Consider the following 18360-nt stretch of genomic DNA (forward strand, 5'->3'; position numbering starts at 1 on the left):
TAATTGTGAATAAAAGTAATTATTCATTACTCCTATGATAATATCGGGCCGGGTCCTTATGTAAAACATTATAAATTTAATTTTTAGTTGGAGAATTTATAAATGGAGTATCATTTTATTCCTCTTGTATTTGATAGAAATATTGGAACGTTGTATTCTACAGTTTTGATTTCATTGTCACTTCAATAATTTGTGCCCATTCGACAAAACGAGGTTTGGATCAGCGTGGCTTTTGATTTGTGATGAGTCAGATCATGACTAGCAAATTTACCAAGAAATTTATTCCGGCTATTCGGTTTATAAGATTATATCTCATGATTATATGTGTATTATGTTTAATTCATAAAATTAAATATCATAACTTAATTCTAAATGAATAGTCTTATAATAATTAGTCATGGTCAATCCCCTCAGACTAAAATAATATCACAACTTAATTATAAATGGATAATCATATGATAATAAGTTATGACAACTGTGACACCTATATGGATTATATAATGTGGATAATTGATTATGAAATGTGATTATAACAAATGTATTTGAACGATGCAAGCTTAATTAACATTATCAAACTGTTTGAGGGCGTCCCTTACTATCAAATCATAATTATGGTAATTCTTCAATTATTATTATCGGAATCGTAATTGTTTTTATTTAACATGTGATTATTTGTAAATAGTAAGCATTTCCTGTTTTAGGCAATGGGTTTTCTTTCCATCATGGCTTTATTTACCCTCAAAATATCTGCAATAGTAAATGCATAGATTAGCTTGCCTATAAACACAATCCCCACAACCTTAAAATTCAATTTCATACATTTTGCAGGTGTAATAAATCAATTATTATGAGGCAAACTCCATGCATCAAGAATTTCAGATGTCCGGATATTCTAATTATAATTTATAAGTAGTACTCGATTCTAATTGAATTCAGTAACTTTAATAATTAATTACAAATTGATGAATCCAAATTAGACTAATTAGGCACACAAGTGATTGCCTTCAATTTTTCAAGGGAAATTGGTCTCTAAAACCATGAACTTTGCCCAAAATTTGGTATTTCCCATGAACTTTGAAATTGGTATATAATATCACAAACTTTGTATTTTGTTTGGTATTTTCCAAATTCACTCAAATAAGATATTTTCATCAAAATCTTATTTAACATAGGCAACCGTGATATGTTTTATAATATTTGAAACCATTTTTTAAGTTCATAACATGGAGCATAAAAAGTCACGTTGAAAACCACGTTGATTTAATTGTGTCAAGTATGATAAAAGCCTCGTAAGTTAGTCAAATATAGTAATAAATATGCCATGGGAAATACCAAACAAAATGCAAAGTTCGTGATATTATATACCAATTTCAAAGTTCATGGGAAATACCAAATTTTGGGCAAAATTCATGGTTTTAGAGATCAATTTCCCATTTTTCAATGGAAAACTGGTAAGATATCTTATTCATCGCAAAGAACTCATACCCACAAGATCGGGAAATCATCTAGAGCATACTGTGTAGAAGAAAACTCAATAGAATTTGTCTTCAAATTTGTAGTAATGGTATTTGATGACACGTGTACGTAGAATTTTTGTTGTTGTGGAGTTCATAAATGCGTGTTTGCAAATTCAACTGCATTACAAGTATCTCCGAATGAGTTCATAAATGCATATTGCAATTGAAGTAGGAGTATAATGATTTCACGAAGAAGTTGCCATAATATCTTTTTGAATTAAAAAAAATAATCACCAATTCTATTTTTTATTAATAAATAAATTTAAATTTAAAGACCGTGATTAAGCCCGAAACATTTAACCTCACGTAATAATCACTTCAATATTCAATCTTGGGGAATAGTAGTACTAGCATTTAGAAGCATCGACAGTGTAAATGTGTAATTAGCAAAAATCTGTTAAGCTTAGTGAAAGCGACGTAAAATTAGCTGTAAAGATATTTTATAACAGTACATTAGATTTGTTTGAAAATCGCGATTTATTAATAATTAAAGTTAATAGCGACGAAATCCGAATGATGTGTACATCTTTTAAGAGAAGTGTTTTGTATTTTATTTTCTCGAAACGGTAATTTAAATGCAGCTGATCCATACAATATCATCAAATATGCATCCGCATTGGTTGGAATACATATACTTTCCCCCTTTCCAAAAATAGGAAATTTTAAAATGGCACATAGTTTATTATAAAATTAGTTATACAAGAAAGAAATAAAAAAAATATGTTAGTGAAAAATTATTCTCACCTCATAAAAGAAAATAAGTTTTTAAGAATTAAAAACTTTTATTTTTAAATAAACAGACCAGAAAAAAATTTATTTTTAAAAGTTAGAGGGAATATAATCTTCTTACAATAGATATAACATGAAAAGTTGTTTTATACAGATTGTCCGTAACACAGAAAAATAAATCCAAAAATAAATACTTACCAATTTTTAGACCGATGGATGTGTTTTCCATATATTTTCTTTTTTTTTAGTAATTTTATTTAATTCACTAAACTTTGATTTTATTAAAACTAGTATCACGTGCATCTACGTGCGATGCACGACCCATTCTCTTTTATTTAAACTTATTTTATACTGTAAAATGATTTTATAAATTCATAAAAATATCATTGTATGAAATCTGAAATCATAAATATATAAAATAAAAAATAATTATTAAAAAATATAAAATCAAACAAAAAAGAAAAAAACATATATACCCGAATGAGAAATAATATTGTTATTTCAAGTTCTAAACTCATATAACCAAATAAGTTTATAAACTAAAAATTGTACACAAATCACATATCATTTAAAACACTTTTAAATCTATACTACTCCCTCCATCCCACAAAAGATGTCACACTTGTGGGATGACACAGGATTTTAGGAGGTTTTGTTTTGTGTGTTAAATGGAGAGGGAAAATATAATTTTTATATTAATGTAAGAGAGAACTTTTTTCAAAAATGAAAATGTGACATCTTTTGTGGAACAAACTAAAAAGGAAAGTGTGATATCTTTTTTGGGACGGAGGAAGTACAAAAGATGTCACACTTTCCTTTTTAGTTTGTCCCACAAAAGATGTCACATTTTCATTTTTGAAAAAAGTTCTCTATAAAAATAATGTATAAATATTGTATAAATATATAATAGAAGATAGCCAAATCGATCAAAATAATGTATAAATATATAATAGAAGATAGCCAAATCGATCAAAATCATCAACAAAAATACAACAAAATAGCATGGAATATACAACCGATATGCATGCATTTAGCCGGAAAAAAAAAACTGGTTGCATACCCTAATAGTATTCCCGCATCGCCTACTTCCCGTGTAGCTACTATTATCCATACCACGTCCAGAAAAGACAAATGAATAAGAGCTACCACCAACATAATATTCATATAGAGCTACATGAAAAGTTTATACATTCGATACTTCACAATAGTATATGAAGAAAAGGAAAAAAAATCACATAATTAAGCTCGACACTTCAAAACATAAATCACTTCCACCATAAAGACCTGCAAAGAGAACAACATAAACAACACAAAGAAGAATTTGAAAAGGCCGTGTTCATGCACGACCGCAGCAAAGAGGGCCACCCCGTCAGCTACAAAGTACGAAATTATTTGTTCTTTCTCTAGCATCTCTAGTACTCAAAACTGTATTTGGAAGCACGACCAAAGAGTATAAATTGTAACCCTCCAATCTTGAACTTCTGCATCATTATAAAGCAAGAAACATATTTAAGAGTTAGAAAACCAATTAGGTTTTGTTTTCAAAAAGTATAAAGACATTATACACACTAAAAATGTCGAGAGTTTGAGAAAAAGGAAAATACTCTTGTAGTTGTGTAATTTCATCTACAATTCTATGTCCTTTATAGTCACAAAATAAGAACATAAGGAGTCATGGAATTAACACGACATAAATTATAAATTATAAGACAAGCCATGGAAAGAATAAAAATGGCATAATTGGAATGTAACCCCTCTTATTATTAAAGAAAACGTATTAAGTGCAATATTACTGCTAATTATACCACTAATCTAGTAACTATAGAAATTAAATAACCAACTAACACTTAATCACATGTTTTATATATTTTTAATTCATTTAATATCTATTTTAAATGACCATTTCCCAAAATACCCCTAAAATTCCTCTTATTTCCTTAAATATCTCCAAAATTCTCTTTTTATATATTGTAGAGATGTTTATGCTAAGGATACTAGATAAACAAATACAGGAAGCACAATCACGAGAATGATTTGAACACAAGAAGTAAATGTTGCTCCTAATAATCTTTGACGAACTAAACATCATCTCCCAATTCATTTTCCTACTAATGGGAAGTCACCTACTGAATAACGAATGTTGTGTCATCCCACCAATCCACCATATCTGAGTGAACTACAAAAATAGTCCTTGAACTATGCGTTTATCTTGCTAATAAACTTTGAACTTTCAAAATATTCTCAGACAACCCTGGACTAAGCGTTTATCTTGAAAATAGCCATTTATTCATTGTTGCGTGACGAAAATACCCTTTTGAGGGGTTTTAGAGGATTTGAGCAATTTGATCTTTTTACATTTTAAATATGATGTTATTTCAGTGATGTACTAAATCTGATATTATTTCAAAATTATCATTCTTCTCCCTTTTGTCATCCTTCACTTTGTTTCTTTATTTCAATATTAGATTTAATTTTACAAAATTAAATTTTAAATTTTGATTTTTAAAATATCAATAAATTTTTTTAATTAAAACTATTAATTCATGGACACTATAAATATTGATTAAAACTGTTAATTTTTATTATTTAATATAATATTCAATTGAATTGAAGAAGTACAGATTAATCATGATGGAAAAATAAGAGCTATTCTATTTAGCCTTCGTTCGGTTGTTATAATTGCTTATGATTAAATATTACTCCCTCCGTCCACGAATAGGAGTCCCGGTTGGCCATTTTCATCTGTCCGCCATTAGGAGTCCCGGTTAGACATTTTATCTTGAGAGTATAAAAAAATGACCCCATTGTTCCCTTAATTTAGAAGCTGCAATTAATTTTAATCCACTTTGATTGCAATTTCTCACTCTCTCTCTTAATGTTAGATTTCATTATAACAAAGAATAAAGCAAATAATAATATAAATGAGTCCCACATTCCACTATCACACACTTTAATTATTACACTCAAACTTTTCTTAAAATCCGCACCCAACTCAACCGGGACTCCTATTCGCGGACGGAGCGAGTATGAAGTTGACTAAAAAATTGATATATGAGAATTTTTGTTGAAAATTTCTAGTTAGTTTTGATTGTTTTCAAATTAATAAACGAAAATTATATTAGTCTTACATTAGATGCATATTTATTTCGGAATAAATCGTGTTATATGATCTATTTGTGATTAAAACTATTAAATATTGATTAAAACTAAGGCGTCGTCGTACCTTATTGATTAAATATTAGACACTATCAAATATTGATTAAAACTTTTAATTTGTTATTTAGTAGTAGTAATTTTAATAATTAACAAATTTATTGATATTTAAAAATTAAAAATTAAAATTTAATTTTATAAAATTGAATCTAATATTGAAATAAAGAAACAAAGTGAAGAGGATGGCAAAAGGGAAGAAGAAAATAATATCAGATTTATTACATCATTGAAATAATATCATATTTAAAATGTAAAAAGACCAAATTGCCCAAATCCCCTAAAACCCTTTCGTCACGAAACAGTGAAAAATGATAATTTTCGAGATAAACGCTTAGTCCAAAATTGTCTAAGGATATTTTGAAAGTCTAAGTTTCATTGACTAAATAAACGCATAGTCTAGGAACTATTTTTGTAGTTCACTCTTTATATTTTTGGAAGACCATAAGCTTATTTGTTCATTTAAAATTATAAAATGAATCTAAAAATGTGTCTAAAAATGTGATGCGACGAGTGAACATTTTTTTCTTATAAAAACTTGAGAAACAAGGGTTTATAGTCTAAATTAGATAGACGAATATTCGTCGCTCGTGGGCGCTATACACACTAATATTCCCTCTCAAATTTTCCTTCTCTTAGTCAATAGTCAACAAAATAAACTTGCTCACAGCCATTGTGGAACCTTCCAAGAAATTACAAACTTATCCATCACAATTTAATACACATCCATTTTTCTAATTGTATTTAGTAATATTTTATGTGATATTAACGTCATCTTATGATATTAAAGCAATATTCCATATAGTAAAATATCTGACGAAGTATTATCTGTAAAAATAAAAGGCGGCAATAGATAATCATTGATTTAATATAATGACATTATGTGAAGGTACCTAAAATAGAGTGAAACAGTCACATGATTGACGGCAAAAAGATTAAGTGTAGGTTGCCAAGGAAATTTCTTGACAACCAAATAAAGTTTAGAATGTAGATGGAGACAAATATGATTTCCATAGAATAATTGTGTGTCAAACTTCTACAGCAACATTTAATATTATTAAAAAAGTAATAGAAAACCAAACATAAATTTCCTTGTAACCAACCAACCACCCATATAAAATAACCCCTCATTTAATCAAATCTTCTCATCAATCCAATCTCCCCCTTTCTCTCTCTAAAATTTGAGAAATGCAAACTCAATTAGAAACCGAGATGAGCCGAGATTTCCTCACGCATCTGAAACTCAGCAGTGATGAAAAAGGCCAAGTTGATGTGAAATTTGAAGAAAATCAAGCTGATGTAGAAGAAGAAGAAGAAGTCGAAGAGGATGCGGAAGAAGAAGAAGAAGAGGAATTTTCGTTTATGTGTGGAGGAGCGAACACGTCGCCTATAGCGGCGGAGGATGCTTTCATCAATGGCCAGATCAAGCCGGTTTTCCCCTTGTTCAGCCGCGATTTGCTATTTTACGGCGAAGATCCCACCGCCTTGCACGATAATTTGGCGATGAGGCCTCCGGTGAAGGTGTTCGTGGAAACGGCTGGAGGTGCCACGTCATCGGCCGCCGGTCCGAGCTGCGACTGGTCGGACCGGAAGGCGGTCGAGGCGTCGCCTGAGGTCTGCAAAAAGAGCAACTCGACCGGGTTTTCTAAAATTTGGCGGTTCAAGGATTTGCTGGGGAGGAGCAACAGCGACGGCAGGGACGCTTTCGTCTTCCTGAACAACAGCCACGCGAAGGGAGAGGAGAAAAAGGAGGAGGCGGTGAAAGTGAGTGGAAAATCGAAGAAGGGGGGGAAGGTGAAAACGGCGCCGTTGTCGGCTCATGAAGTGTACTTGAAGAGTAAGGCGAAGGGGGAGGAGCGCCGGCGGTCGTATTTGCCTTACCGGCCGGAGTTGATGGGGTTTTTCACTAATGTTAATGGCGGATTAAGTAAAAACGTACATCCCTTTTAAGCATTCAGGGTTTTGCTAGTTTTTTAAATGTATATTGTTGTCTAGTTTCTAAGTATAATTCTATTTTAGTCCTATTTCATTTTTTGGTGTTTTATTGGCCATATATTAAAAAGATTTGTGGTCAGGAGTTACTGATACTAGAAGATCAATTAATTATTCATTCGTTGTAATTTTTAGACAACATTATATAGTGTATATGGGTTTGATTTAATTGTACTCCATGATACAAAATCAACTAAAATCCTCTTTGAAAAACTTTGAATTTATGTTAGCGGCAAATACTTCATTGTCAAGACTGTAAAAAGGAAAAAAGTTGGGCTATGGCAGGTCTCAAGTATTTATGAATTTATCAGTTAAAGTCAAAAAAGTTGAGAGACAATGGTGTATGAAATAAAGTTGTTTAATTCATATTAATTGGTGTTGAAAAAGAAATTATTGCAACAGTAGGAGCGCAAGTTTCTAGTGTGCACAATTGGACCTCTCTCACCAATTCCAACCATGAAAAGAAGATAAAATGAAGAAGATGATTAATTACATTAGGTGAGAAATGGTAACAACTTCTTTAATATTGAGGGCCCCAAACCCAACTTTGTTACCACCCATAAAAACTTAACACCCAAAACTAACTTTGCTTACCAACTACTCCAGGCTTCTTGATGCAATCAAATGTAAAACAAAAATCTCACCAAAAAAAGAAAATCACCTATGCACACACGTCAATATTTACAAGATACATGTGTGTATATTAAAAAGAAAAGAGATGGTATCTCATAACCAACACACCCTTTCACAAACAAACAGCCAACAACCCTTATCCCCCTATTATTTTATCTCAATAAAATAAGTAAGTTAGAAGAAGCCAAGTTGTGAGGAAGCATGATAAATTTAGGAGAAAAATATGTTGATTATTGTTGGAGGAAGAGATTGGTTTATTCTGTTGTCCACAAGCATTTTGCAGAACCTAATTGCAGAGTGCACATGGGCTGCCTTTTCTTCTCATGTTGAATGGTACCGTAGGGGCCGCCACCCCTTCCCTGCACAAAATACACTTGAATTGATTGCACATGTATGCTCAGTACAAACGACAATCATGCTCTACTTAACATTCTCCATATGCTAAACTCCACTTATCATCCATTAAACATCTGCATCATAGGAGTACTTAATAAACATAATCAGTTTATGTGCTTATATTAACGTGTATGTGGCGGTTCCATCAGATGGTGCATTGTGAATATGGAAGCCCCTCTCGACATTCTTCGATGAAGTTCGTTCCATTCCATCCGGCTCAGCTAGCTTCAATAAAACGCATTGTCTGAATTACTTCAGATGCATCAAGTGTTAGTAACAGATCATGTTTGTATGTTGGTGTAGACTACAAGTCTTTAAAACCATGAACTCGACTCATAATATGATTGTTCATAATACTTATACTAGTCGATGATGGTTAAAATTAAGAATATATGAAGCATATCCAATAGACAGCTTTAAGGTATAGGATGGAACAAACAAAGAACCATTTACATATATAGCTGCATAGAAACTAATACTATATGCTAAGCTCCAACTAAACCTGAGAAGAAAGAAGGCTGGACAACTTACATGGAAGCATCCAATAGGAAATAAGGCTTTTTCATGTTGTATGGCACATATATCCTCCTCATTTACCGCCTGAAACCAACAAAAAAGAAGAGAAATATACAAGGTTGATGTGCTAGGAAATGGAGTTAGACTCCTGCATTGATATTATCAAAGCAGTAACATAAAAAGTCCATTGCTGCAAAATTCAGGGTACAAGTAAATTTCAAATTACAAGTTCAGGCTTTGAAGTCATTCCATAATATCCCGAGATGAATGTTGAATCAGAAACTACGAAACATGAAATAGCATTCCACAAAGCCTATGATATAAATAGACCGCTAGGAAAAGGTTGTGCCTAAGACCATTGGGTTAGTCATATTATACAAAGCTTTAATGAGGAACTCAACTTAGGTTTCATAGGGAGAGAAGGACAAGAAAGAAAGTACTAGTACTGATTAAATTGAACATCTATCAATAAGAACAAAATGCCCAAAGACAAGGCCAACTGGCTGTGGAAAACATACTAGGCAGAAAATCTAAGTTTCAGTTTCACTATCTTGACAAAGATGGTTCATAATTTTGAACCTTCATCAACAATGGGGCATAATACAGTTATTCATAGTCTGGAAATTTGGTATTTGGTTGCTCATTACACAATATAATGCCAATCCTCATATTATCAAACATAACATAATCAGATTTTGACTAACAAGGAAAGCACCAAGAACTCCACATGTTTCGAGATTCTTTTTTCGTATTTTCACAATGGAAAAAATCCAAACACAATGATGGAACTACACATTGAAAAACATCCTCAATCAAACTCCTGACTGATGATATTTCACACACAAAGCATCTGTTATGAGTGAATTACATAAGATTGTATTTAGAACTGAAGCATTTTGGACTTAAATGATTCAATAATACAGAATTTTGGATTTTTAATTATGATCATAATACTATTATGGACTCTCTTACCCTGTGTATACCTCTGAGATGTTTAGAAGCTTATTGCTCTTGGCTTGAGTAGTTTCCGCGAGACATCTGGTCTATGAGGAGGAAGCTGCAGAAAGGATGCCCCTGGGGATAGAGAGGACTTTGTAACAGGATGAGCATCAACCTGGCAACAAATTCCACCATCCATGGAGCTGCCTAAGTTGCCATTTGCCAACAAACTCTATTACTATTAAATATGCTGAATATCACAAAAAAACTAGATTAAAAGCATTTATGACTAACTTGTGACAAATTGGGAGATAAAAAAAGGCATTCGAAGGTTCTTACATAAGGTTAACTTGAGACTGTAAACAAGTTCTTAGAGAGCAAAACAATGAGAATAGCATCAATCCCCGCCAGTCAAATAATTTCTGACTAAGGATACATGCAGTAATATTCTGTGGATAATAATATAACAACAAGAAGAAACTACTTGTGATATCCCTCTCCATTAAACTAGATAGAGGGTGTGGGTTGGAAATCTTAATTCTCTAGGATTTGTATGTTAATATACTATGCTGCAAAGTGCAAAGTTAACTCGGCACTGCAGCAAGTAATTGCTATACATTCTACCGACACCTATGGGGTTAGGTTCGACTTTACTGTGTCGGTGCTGAGAAACACATCACTAAATATCTTCATCTTTGCAGACCAAATCTTGTCCGATTTCGCAGGATTGTTCCATAAATTGATGTGTGATATCTGTAAATCCATTTTTCTTGTAGTTCATAAAAGCTCCCAGTGCCCCAAGAAACCCTTCGTGCCGCAAAAATAGAGCTTTTGCTTCACCTTTCGACCTGAAAATTATGCAATGGTTTTTCAGAGAATCAAAATCCACAAGTGATCATTTAAAACATACAAAGATAACTATTTATAGCAAGGGATCAATGAAGATGGCAATTGGATTTTCCTTATGAACATCATACTATGTTTTATTTGAGCAGAAAAGCAGGTCACTACCAGAAATTAACTGCAACTGAAAGTGTGTCCATTGTGTATGCATGTCCTCGAATGAAAAATCCTCCGAAAAATATCCTCTTCAATCCAAAACGTAATGCGTTCAAATAAGCAATCTGACATTGGCAAATAGAGGAAACAGTTAAAACACAAGTATACCTCAAAACCAACATGACATGCTAAAATGATGCTAAACAGATACAAAAAAATGTTTACCCACAGCTTTCTAGGTGTAAAATAGCCGCTTTCATTTGACTGACCTGTCCAATATTGTTTGAGATCATTCTTAGTAGGGACCTGGCTACATCCTCAGGTCTGTAATCATCAAGCTCTTTGTTTGCAGATATTGCCTTACCGAAGCTAGAAGCAATTGTCGTTGACGTAAGACCAATCTGAAATAATTAAACAGAAGTAGATATTGTCATACAGCCTACATGGCCACTCTTCTGAAAGTTACAAGATTCTCACACGAGAGGATGCAATATATTGTTAAAGCACTCACTTCAAATACAGATTACTGAATTTACTTTGTCGTACTGAAATTTCTAGACACTGATTGAAACAAATAAAGAAGGACATCGAGGAGATGAGGACATGCACTCAAGGAAATATACCTTCGAGTAATCTGTTCCACCATATATGTCTCCAACGAGCATGTCTATCACTCTGTTATTTCCTTGGCGACTCAGTTCTAACAGCTCATCAAAACTGTAACCATAAATGATCATGAGGCAAATTATGTGGTACAGTAAATTGCACCACAAAAAGGGTCTAAGAGCAACCTTTGGCACTTGGTCAAAAGTCTTCCCAAACCCCAGAATGTGCCACCACCAACACTTGTTCCACTGACTCGCTCAAAATTGTTGTCGCCATCCACCTAAATTCACATGGAAAGATAATATAAGATGTTACATGAAGGAACTAAAACCTTTCAAATTCTCATACACGTGCAAAAGATGCAACAGAGTCATGTCTGCTATAGAATACTCCCTCCGTCCCCTATTAGGAGTCACTCTTTGACCGGGCACGGGTTTTAAGAAATGTAAAGAAAAGTTAGTTGAAAAAGTTAGTGGAATGTGGGAACCATTTTTTTTATATTGGTTTTATAATAAAATGTGAGTGAATTGAGTTAGTGGAATGTGGGACCTACTTACTATTTATGGTAAAAATGAAGTGTGACTCTTAATTGGGGACAGATCGAAATGGAAAAGTGTGACTCTTAATGGGGGACGGAGGGAGTAATAAATTAACAATCATAATATGTACAAGGAGTAACAGATCAATGTATTCCGTTAACTAGATGATATCTTTCATACACCGAGTTATTCAGAAAAAAGTACGTATTTTTATCAAATCAAATATAGCTTTGGCTAGTTGTAGATAGCAACCTTTATTCTAAAACATGAAAAGCAAAGGGCGAGGAGAAAAAGAACAAGATAGAGTGAAACAGAATAAGGTTACCTTGATCATGCTGACTCCAGATCCCACAGTAACTAGGAGATAAGGGTACAGATCTTTGTGGTTGATCTGGACATAGTCCTTCTGGTCATCCATATAGGTAAATGCTTCATGGTTCACTGCCTAACCAGTATAAGTAAAATGTAAACTTCATATGCAAGACTAATTAACAAGATGCACAGCAGAAGGGCCTATAGGCAATGAAACAAAATAGACAACAAAGGAACTTGAAGTATTTGTAAAAATTGTAATCTGGAGGGTAACGAAATATGATGACTCCTTGGTAGGCATCTATCCTTATTAAAGGACATGAAAATGTTTCAAATTGGTGTTGTACCCTAAACAGAGATTAGAGACAGAATTGCTCATAAAAAAATATCAAAGGAGATTAGATGATATAATATGAACTGCAGTAAAAGAGTCACCCAGAGCTAATGAAGAACGTAGAAAATTCAAGATTGTAGCATTAAATGGTCTATACCTTAAGCAGGAAATTGGCTCCAGCAACAAGGCAGCTCATTTCATCTACCTTGTCCAGAACAATACCTAGCTTTTCTTTGAATAAATCAGCAAACTTAAATGCCCCCCCACCCGTGGCCTTCAGAAACACAATCAATCAGATTATCAGTTCATATATCTAAGTGCCAAGACAAAATTATATGCTTGACTTGAAACTAATCTGCTGTCTACACATTACATGATCAATTGAATAAGGGAAGTAAGGATAGGAAAAATATCCTCCAGTTCAGGTCCATGATAGAAAGATATTCAGATCTATATCCCATTCTTATTATAGCAGAAAGAGGTAAAAACAAGCTACAACTGGCAGAAACTATTTATTACTCCAGTTAATTCATAATTTTTGTTTCCAATTCACTAAAATGATTTTCTCATTATGTTTTTAAATTACAAAAAATAAACATCTTTAGAAACCATATCAACTCATTAAATATCTGGAGACTAACTAGAAGAAACCTACTTTGTTTCAGGACAACGCCATGACAAAAAGGACATTTTCTAATTATCTAATTGGCATTATTAAAAAAATTACCTTAATAATAATTTCCTCACTGGCAAGGTCCTTATCACCCTGACCACCTGGATTCAGAGAGACTGTGAGAAGGCAGAAATATGCAATACTACTGTACAGGACTCACAAGCCTCTAAGAAGGCATATAAGTATGCAGAAATACAGAGAAAACTGTTCAGCTAAACATGCATGATTATCTACAGGGTTGAACAACCCCAAAACGGTTGCTCATAATCTTGATGTTACATCTAGCATCTCATACATCTTTTCAATATGTACCAAAGAAATTTGAATGCTTAAAACTAGTGAACACGCATGATTACATAATGTATCAATAACTCCAAAATGGCTGTGCATAGTCTTGACGTTACATCTAGCATCTCATTAAGCTAATAAATATGTACCAGACACATATTTGCAATTGCATGCTCGCAAATAGTAAACATAACACATAACCATGTGATGTAAATCATGAAAATATTTTCCCATTCATATTCCCTGTAAGAATAGGAAAATTATGTTCCAGCTATCTTGATCCTTGGAGTATAATGGGAAATTAGCAGTTAAACAAATTTAGCCCGATTCACAAATTCATTGCATTACCATCTCATCACAAGCAGATCATAGCAGAATAACATTACAATCATTTTCCAAAGCTACAATAATGCACTGAAGGAGCAGGCAGAAAGGCACCGTTTGTACATACGACATAGTATAACATAAATGCATAAATTACATATCTTGATGCATCGATCATCATATAAAAGTTTGTTTGTTTACCATTATTTTGAAGGTGCTTAGAAGATATGAACTTGATGCATTCATCGATTTTGCTTGTTTCAAACTTCAGAAAGTGAAGCTTCCCTCTTAGGCCATTATGATTGGAGGTTCCAATGGATGTGTTAGTTCCATCCTTTAAATAGCTGTCTTTCTTATCATCAGAGGAGGAGCTACTGCCACTTGAGAAGTAAACCATCTTTATTAAAGAACCTACAAATAATAAATGAAAGATTTAATGCAAGTCTTGACTGGTCAATCAACTAACTATTACAAACGTTAGATATTATGTATCTCCAACGCTGACAGGTAGAGCTTTACAATCCCGCAATGTATAGTTTTCACCAAGCAGAGGGATAAATGATCCTTAATCCAATAATATAACTTGAACTAATCTAATTATATGAAGCAAAAATAAAATGTAGTATAGTTTTTTCAAGCAGAATGATAATTAGTCTTCAATCCAGTTCCAAAATCCCAACTAAGCTTATATCTTGCGCTGTAATCAGCTAACCAGAATTAAAACTTGAAGGTAAAGAGGACCACAAAGGCACAAAGAAAGAAAGTTTGATTTCACCAAACCATTGAAAACAAAAGGTCGAATTAACATTCCTTTTAAAGTTTCAAGAAAGACCCCACTTGAAAATTTTGCTTTTTAAACAGCAATCGCCCAAATCACAACCGAAAATGGGAAAACAATACGATAGCGCAACAAATCAATTAAAAGAATAATTGCATTTGCGAAGAAACGATTTAGCAATTAAACAGACAATTACCTCCTATATCAAGAGAAAGATGCGAGACACCATCTCGATCACATGACTTGAATTCCCTCTCTCCCATATTCGGTGCTTCAGCTCCAACACTCTCCATCCCCTTCACGGCTATCACTATAAATCCGCCTTGTTGCGTTGAATTGGACCAAATTCGAATGCGTAGAGAATCCGGGTACTGACTTCATGATTTATACATAGAAAACAGGACCGATTGTCAACTATCGCTGCAGAGTCAAACCCACCTAAAAGCAGAGAAATCTAATGAAGTGGGGACATCCCTTTTCACCAAAATTCGATTTTTATTCATTTATGATATGCTTTATAAGAGCATCTTCAATGGCGGATGTCGCGGTAGGACGTCGCGGAAGTTCTATCGGACGTCCGTCACTGTGAACAAAATGGTAGGACACACCCGTCCCATTTGCCCGTCGGATGGGCTCGGACATCCGCCCGACGTCCGACCGTATGTCCGCCACGGTGGCGTGGGTTGGACGTCCGATTAAATTTTATTTTATTTTTTTTTTTTTGTTTTAAAAACTCTATAAATAGGGCCCGTTGAACTTCATTTCATTCACACCACTTATGTTGACAAGTTTCTCTTCTAAACTCTATTTTCAAGTGTTTCTAGAATGGCTAGTAGTCGTGCGGGTGGTAGTGGCGGAGGCGCTAGTGATAGTGATAGTGAGGATGAATTGGATGTTGCTATGGACGGGGCGATTGATCGATTGCTACGGCATAGGCAGCAACGGCGGCAAGATTTCTCGGCCGATACATCGCCGACGATGTACCCCGGGACCACATTGCTGCACATATGCGGTTGTATGAGGACTATTTCGCTCCGCAGCCGCGTTTTGGGGATGCCTTATTCCGGCGACGTTTTAGGATGCATCGTCCGCTGTTTATGCATATCGTGGGTGCTTTAGAGAGAAGATACGAGTATTTCAGGATCAGGGAGGATGCGGCTGGCAAACCCGGACACACGCCCTTACAGAAGTGCACTGCCACAATCAGATTAACTGGCGTACGGAGGCCCGACCGACATGTTCGATGAGTACCTACACATTGGTGAGTCATCAGCCGTCGAGTGTCTGCAGAATTTTTGCGCGGGCGTTAGAGCGATATTCGAGGATCGCTATCTTCGGAGTCCGAGCCCCGTAAACTGCCAGCAGCTGATAAATATGCACAGATCAATGCACGGGTTCCCTGGGATGTTGGGCATCATAGATTGTATGCATTGGGAGTAGAAGAACTGCCCCTCCGCATGGAAAGGGATCCACACTTCCGGCTTCAAAGCCAAGCATCCCACGATGATCCTTGAAGCCGTAGCTGACTACCGGTTGTGGATATGACATGTTTATTTTGGAGTCGTCGGGTCGAACAACGACCTCAACGTCCTCCAATCGTCGCCCCTGTTCAACGATCAGTGCAATGGCGTTGGTCCCGCCATCAGTTTCGTCGCCAACGGCAACCAAGCACAATATGAGATACTATTTGGCGGATGGGATATACCCAAACTAGCCCGTCTTTGTGAAGACGATCAAACATGCGGTCGGACCAAAGAAGTCCTACTTTGCGAGCCGTCAGGAGGCAGCGCGCAAGGATGTTGAGCGGGCATTTGGTGTGCTCCAGAGTCGATGGGCGATGGTGAAGGGTCCTTCACGGATGTGGTATATTCCCAACATCGGCGACATCATGTACGCATGTATCATTTTGCACAACATGATTGTCGAAAGTGAAGGTGACGAACTGACTCAGTGGACCAACGAAGATGATATGGGTGCCGGTCCAAGCCACATCGTGGCCAGCGCGAATGTGAACATGGGGGTACCTCATGGAGAGGTTGAGCGGTTGCGCGCATTTGCCGACATGCGGCAAAGAGATGCCCATATTCGACTTCAGAAGGATATAATCGAAGAGGTTTGGACGCGGAGGGGTGGGCGTTGATGTGGTTATTTTTTTTATTGACTATGTAATTTTTTTTTCCGAATAATGTATGTTTTTTTTAATGAAATATTCGCTTTTCCCCGTTCGTATTCGTGTCGAAATTTTAATTCCGTAAATTGAATAATTGTGAATTTAATTTTATTGCGGGAAGTCCGAGTGGGAAGTCCTAGTGATGACGTGGCAGGAATTTTTTGTGAGAAGTCCTAGTGGAAGTCCTAGTGGGAAGGACGCCACCAGAGATGCTCTAAGTTAGATGGAAATTGGAAAGGATAGCGGAGTAACAGTGTCAGAGAAGAGGCATTGTGAGGAAGGGCATTGGTGAAACAAAATTACTAACTTTTACGCTGTGAATGTAATGAATATCCTCGACTATGGATATGTATATATGCATAGGGTAGTGATAAAATGCAAACTAATATATTGTACAAACTCAAAACTCCTCAACACAACTTTAACACAGTTTCAATACAATATCAACACAGTGTAAAATTTCAAGACTTTAATGTCAACACAGTATCAACACAATATCAACCCAACATCAATCATTGACTACCGTTGAAATTCTGTTGACATTTTCCCGTTGATGCTTTTTTGTGATCTGTTGATATTTTTCAATGGTCCAGATCATAATTTTGAGTTTGTACAATATTTAGAGTTTTCATTTGATCACATTCTTATATGCATATATATACACACAAGAAAATGATCAATACAAAATTTTATCTTGATTTGAAATCCATACCAAATCATGATCATGAAATTTGACACTCTAATGGTCAACAATTAAAAAAAATACGGAGGATCATTATAAAGCAGTTTTAGGTTATCTTATAATTTTCGAGATTAAGGTCATGCTAAGATCATTTTAGGTCATACTTACTATAATAACCTAATAACAAACTAACCATGACCTAAAAACGACCTCAGTATGCTCGTTTCTGCATCACTTTCTTTTTATATACTCCATCCGTCTCATTAAATATGCAATATTTGTTTTTCGGCACAAGTTTTTATGTAGTGTTGTTTTGTGAGTTAATGAAAAGAGAGTAAAGTAAGGGTAAAAATAAAGTAGAGAGAGTATTTCTATTTGTAGAAACGTTTCATTTTTAACGGGACAAACTAAAAAGGAAAATATTTCATTTCTAATGGGACGGTGGGAGTATAAATTAGGTTGCGATTTTATAAGGAAATAGATAGGGAGGACCAGAGTTTACAGCTGATTAATAACATGAAATTATTTTTCATAGGCCAAAACTTCAGGTAATTGTGAGATAGACTTTATCTACCAAACACCTTACCAAAAATTTGAGTTTATTTATAAAAAAAATGAGTACTACTACAGTACTACTACTACACTGACGGGTTTGAATCGCGGGCTTCTAGTTTGAAATGGGTCAAATTTAAGATGACTAAATCTTAAAAAAGAATAAAGGAT

The 18360-nt window shown here is 34.6% G+C and overlaps 2 protein-coding genes across 10 annotated transcripts; one reads left to right on the forward strand and one right to left on the reverse strand.

Annotated features, from left to right (window-relative positions):
* Positions 1-6668: 6668 nt before the first annotated feature.
* On the forward strand, positions 6669-7406 carry LOC125206396. The gene has a single exon (XM_048105654.1). It carries the CDS (start codon positions 6669-6671, stop codon positions 7404-7406), a length of 738 nt encoding a protein of 245 aa, XP_047961611.1.
* Positions 7407-8502: 1096 nt separating this feature from the next.
* On the reverse strand, positions 8503-15255 carry LOC125205568 (pantothenate kinase 1-like). 9 transcript variants are annotated; one of them, XR_007173778.1, is made up of 13 exons: positions 14982-15255; positions 14209-14418; positions 13450-13496; positions 12880-12996; positions 12402-12521; positions 11723-11817; positions 11555-11648; positions 11201-11332; positions 10944-11056; positions 10272-10780; positions 9966-10139; positions 9009-9077; positions 8503-8729 (listed from the first exon to the last, which is right to left on the reverse strand). XR_007173778.1 is itself a non-coding variant. In XM_048104597.1 (10 exons), the coding sequence occupies exons 1-10, from the start codon at positions 15076-15078 to the stop codon at positions 10612-10614; spliced, it is 1194 nt and encodes a 397-aa protein (XP_047960554.1). In that variant the 5' UTR covers positions 15079-15255; the 3' UTR covers positions 10206-10611. The 9 variants fall into 9 exon arrangements, 2 of the variants coding, with proteins under 2 accessions (XP_047960554.1, XP_047960555.1); XR_007173782.1 differs by having other exon boundaries at positions 8503-8721; positions 9977-10182; XR_007173780.1 differs by having other exon boundaries at positions 9977-10182.
* Between the last annotated feature and the right edge of the window lie 3105 nt (positions 15256-18360).

The sequence above is a fragment of the Salvia hispanica genome, chromosome 2 (assembly GCF_023119035.1).
Source record: "Salvia hispanica cultivar TCC Black 2014 chromosome 2, UniMelb_Shisp_WGS_1.0, whole genome shotgun sequence".
Lineage (NCBI taxonomy): Eukaryota > Viridiplantae > Streptophyta > Magnoliopsida > Lamiales > Lamiaceae > Salvia > Salvia hispanica.

Excerpts from the sequence above, each read along its gene's own strand:
- LOC125205568 (XM_048104597.1), bottom strand. The coding sequence starts at position 15,078 with ATGGAGAGTGTTGGAGCTGAAGCACCGAATATGGGAGAGAGGGAATTC. Across the intron at positions 13,497-14,208 it reads TAAGCACCTTCAAAATAATG|GTGGTCAGGGTGATAAGGAC; the intron begins GTAAACAAACAA and ends CTCTGAATCCAG. Across the intron at positions 11,818-12,401 it reads CTGGAGTCAGCATGATCAAG|GTGGATGGCGACAACAATTT; the intron begins GTAACCTTATTC and ends ATGTGAATTTAG.
- LOC125206396 (XM_048105654.1), top strand. The coding sequence starts at position 6,669 with ATGAGCCGAGATTTCCTCACGCATCTGAAACTCAGCAGTGATGAAAAA.